We start from the raw sequence: 3,402 nt of genomic DNA on the forward strand, positions 1-3,402 counted from the left end.
ATAAACTGATACTCAATTTTCTTACTTGTGAATTAGCTAGTATATTTATGTAGTTATGACAACATAAGAACACATCACATGATACCTTGAATCTAAGGTATTTTTTGTATTCATTACATTGATTTTTACATTATATCATATTTAATCATGGAGATTCTACTTACATGTATGGCCAGCTACATGCTTCATCAAGACATTGGACATTGTACCATGGTAGAGCCAACTAAAATCATTCACAAGGCTTGAGGATAATGCAAAAACTCCATTCAAAAACATTTGGAAGTGCCATAAAGGAATTCGATAGAGTGAGATAGTTAGAGTGAGGATATGAAATTCTATTGTAAGTTCATTCAAAATTTGTAATAACTTGTTTATAATCAACATTTTGAAATTTCATTTTAGAAAACTTGACTTATTCTTGACTATGAATCAATAAAGAATTATCATTATTTTTCTATATCAAATTAATATTTTCACTATGTAATTGTGAATTGTTTTATTTCACTATATGGTTGGACATTCCTTAATTAGATCCTACATCCATGATTGAATCATCAATTTATAGAAAATACTTTATTCATTGCATCTCTTGTCCATCTTCTTGCACATTTTATTGCATGCTACCATAGTGCCAAGATATCTCACTCATAGGAATGCAATCTCAAAAATTCTTAAGTGGAAGTTTCAATAGTTTTACAAAGATTCTTCAAGATAATGCTTCACATATGTTTAATACACCTTTTCATTGTGTGGAGTTATAACACATTATATGTATGCATGCCCTATTTTATGACACAACATTGGACTATACATAAGCAATGAGTAGTATATGCTCCTCAACAAGAAATGCTACTATACACACAAAATATATTTGACTCGGACTAGTTTATTATACATTTTTTTTGTGTAAAAAATGTGTTTTATCTAACTAGTTACTATTAGGTTCTATTCAGAGTTACATAGCTAAGCTTCCTTAGGTCATGTGTTTTTTGTGTTTTATGTCAAAAGATTAAGACATGTGTAATAATCTATTTTAATCCTAGGGTTTCATCATTGTTATACAACAAAGATGTATCATTTATATTATATCATTATTTATTTACATCTAATAAATTCCAAGTCTTCATAGCAAAAAAATTGCTTCTTTATGTGAAAAAGGTGTTTTGATTGTAGATGATCTTTGGGTTGCCATAAGGATGAATAAACAAATCTTACAATTTCAATTGTTTAAAAAAAAAAAATGTATCAACAAACCTTAGCAAATCAGATATAACAAAATTTTAATGTGCTAAAAGTGTAATCCTCTCAAAACACACACACATATAACAATAAAAAAATTCAAGATAAATACAATATAGTGAATACCAATATGTTATTAAGTTTTCATAATTCATCAATGTATCTGAAAATTTGTCAATAAATAAAAATATGAATGTTTGATTATTATATTAGATTATTGTTAAACATCAAATCATTTTAAAAAAATCTAATAAAAATAAAATTTTACACATGAATAAAAACTATAAAATTACCATTCATTATTTAATTGTTAAATATACTAAATTAAGATTGAAGAAGGTTATGACACTGATCATTCAACTATGAAAACCTAATGCCTTAATGTGGAAATTTGGAAACCCATTTTTCTCTTGGATTTCAAAATACCGACAAGCCTAAGGACCCACACAGTTCCAATAAATGAGATTTAGTCAAACTCGTGAAAATCATGATCCAACATTTGCCACCAACATATTCTGCCGTTCCCAGAAAGTTCCTAACAAACTAGTGAAGAATTCTTTGACGAGCTCAAGTAAGGAAGTAATCTGTTAAGCCTGCGCACAAATTCGTTAAAAGTTTAGTTTTCCTATCTTTTATACATTTAACTTCATCTCAAATTAAGCAAGAAACTTTACAGACCTGTCCTTCCGTTTCTCCAGAAAACGTTGAAGTGATAACTTCTTCGCCATTGGAAGTTCTGCACAGCAAAGATAATCTGCTGTTATTGCACAGTAAAATTGTTTACAGTCTAAAATGACTGAAATAGAGTTTATATGTTCATATATAAGAGAACACATAAATTTATTTCAAAGAGTAATGGACAGAATAATCGCTTCTACAAATCCACAAAAATTTTGGGCCAAAAAAGGAAACAGCCTATCGAACACTTGCTAGCATTTGTTGTGTCAACAAGGGGATTTTGATTTGTATAATCTGTAGATCCTTCCGGATTTGACTCACCTTTTCTTAAAATTCTCAGGACAGGCAGAGAATTTGAAATCTTTGAAACAAAAGTGGAGGATACGCTCTGATCAGAAGGCGAAGCCTTTCCACTACCAGCGGCGGCTAGCATCATTATAGCCCCTGCCTGAGAATTAATGAAAATATGAGCTAAATCCTGAAAGGAAACTCAAACTCCATAATGTTTAAAGGCTGAAGTAAACAAACTTACTTTTCCAGAAGAAATATCGCTGTAGACATTGACTGTCCCGCTGGAGAAAATCGTCAGCTGAGAAGATGATTGTTCGGTAGGAGGCCTGAAATCCATAGCAGCCGCACCTTTAGGAAATTCAATTTGTGTATCCAGCAAAGGCAATTGATATTTGTCCTGTTTGCCGTTGAATTGAAACCCTAGACTGTGTTGCGGAAACAAATCCAAGGTCTTAATTCCCTCAGAAACCTTATCGTGAATCTCCGCGGGAGAAAACCCTGAATTGCTGAAACATTCTTGCGAAAGAACTTGTTGCAGCATGTGAGGTTTTATTTTTCGCAGGCATGACTGCATTGCTGGATTCGTTGAGAATAATGTAAGAAATCTTCAGTGGGTAAGTCGAAAAAAGTGAGTTTGTATGACGGAACAAAATAACTTACATCGCCGCTGCTGGTGACAATCCATGGCGGAATCCAATTGGGGGCTATCATTCTTATCACTTCCAATTCCCAAGAAATCGATTGTCAGCAACTCAGGTTGAGACATTTCTTCACCAAAACCGAAATAAAAATCGCTGCAAAAGAAATTCAGAAATTTGAAGGCATTCAAATAGATGGTATAAATCGTGCAGACAATGCGCGACAGGGGTATGGTAATTAAAGGAGTGGGAAAAAGCGTGAAAGCAATAATGGCTTCTGCCTGTTTGAAATGTAAATAACGTGAGGCGCGGTAAATAATTTTGGCGAGTAAAGAGCGCGTGTGGAGTGACTAGGAAAGCTTTCCGCATGATTGTCACCGACCTAGCATCATCCCTAAACAAATTAAATTCTAATTAAAACGAGGGCAATTGATGACTTGGATAAGGTATTTCATGCTTTAATTTCTTATAATAATGTAATTTTATATATAAGCATTAAATTATCAATCATTTTAATAGAATTAACATTTGAATCATCTATATCTATAGTTGTGAA

The 3,402-nt window shown here is 32.2% G+C and overlaps 1 protein-coding gene across 2 annotated transcripts; it reads right to left on the bottom strand.

Annotated features, from left to right (window-relative positions):
* Positions 1 to 1,594: 1,594 nt before the first annotated feature.
* Positions 1,595 to 3,097, bottom strand: LOC131028453 (protein TIFY 9). 2 transcript variants are annotated; one of them, XM_057958708.2, is made up of 5 exons: positions 2,869 to 3,097; positions 2,450 to 2,784; positions 2,239 to 2,365; positions 1,918 to 1,975; positions 1,595 to 1,832 (listed from the first exon to the last, which is right to left on the bottom strand). In XM_057958708.2, exons 1-5 carry the CDS (start codon positions 2,972 to 2,974, stop codon positions 1,775 to 1,777), a joined length of 684 nt encoding a protein of 227 aa, XP_057814691.2. In that variant the 5' UTR covers positions 2,975 to 3,097; the 3' UTR covers positions 1,595 to 1,774. The 2 variants fall into 2 exon arrangements, with proteins under 2 accessions (XP_057814691.2, XP_057814690.2); XM_057958707.2 differs by lacking the exons at positions 1,595 to 1,832; positions 1,918 to 1,975 and having other exon boundaries at positions 1,984 to 2,365.
* Between the last annotated feature and the right edge of the window lie 305 nt (positions 3,098 to 3,402).

The sequence above is a fragment of the Cryptomeria japonica genome, chromosome 10 (genome assembly GCF_030272615.1).
Source record: "Cryptomeria japonica chromosome 10, Sugi_1.0, whole genome shotgun sequence".
Classification (NCBI taxonomy): domain Eukaryota; kingdom Viridiplantae; phylum Streptophyta; class Pinopsida; order Cupressales; family Cupressaceae; genus Cryptomeria; species Cryptomeria japonica.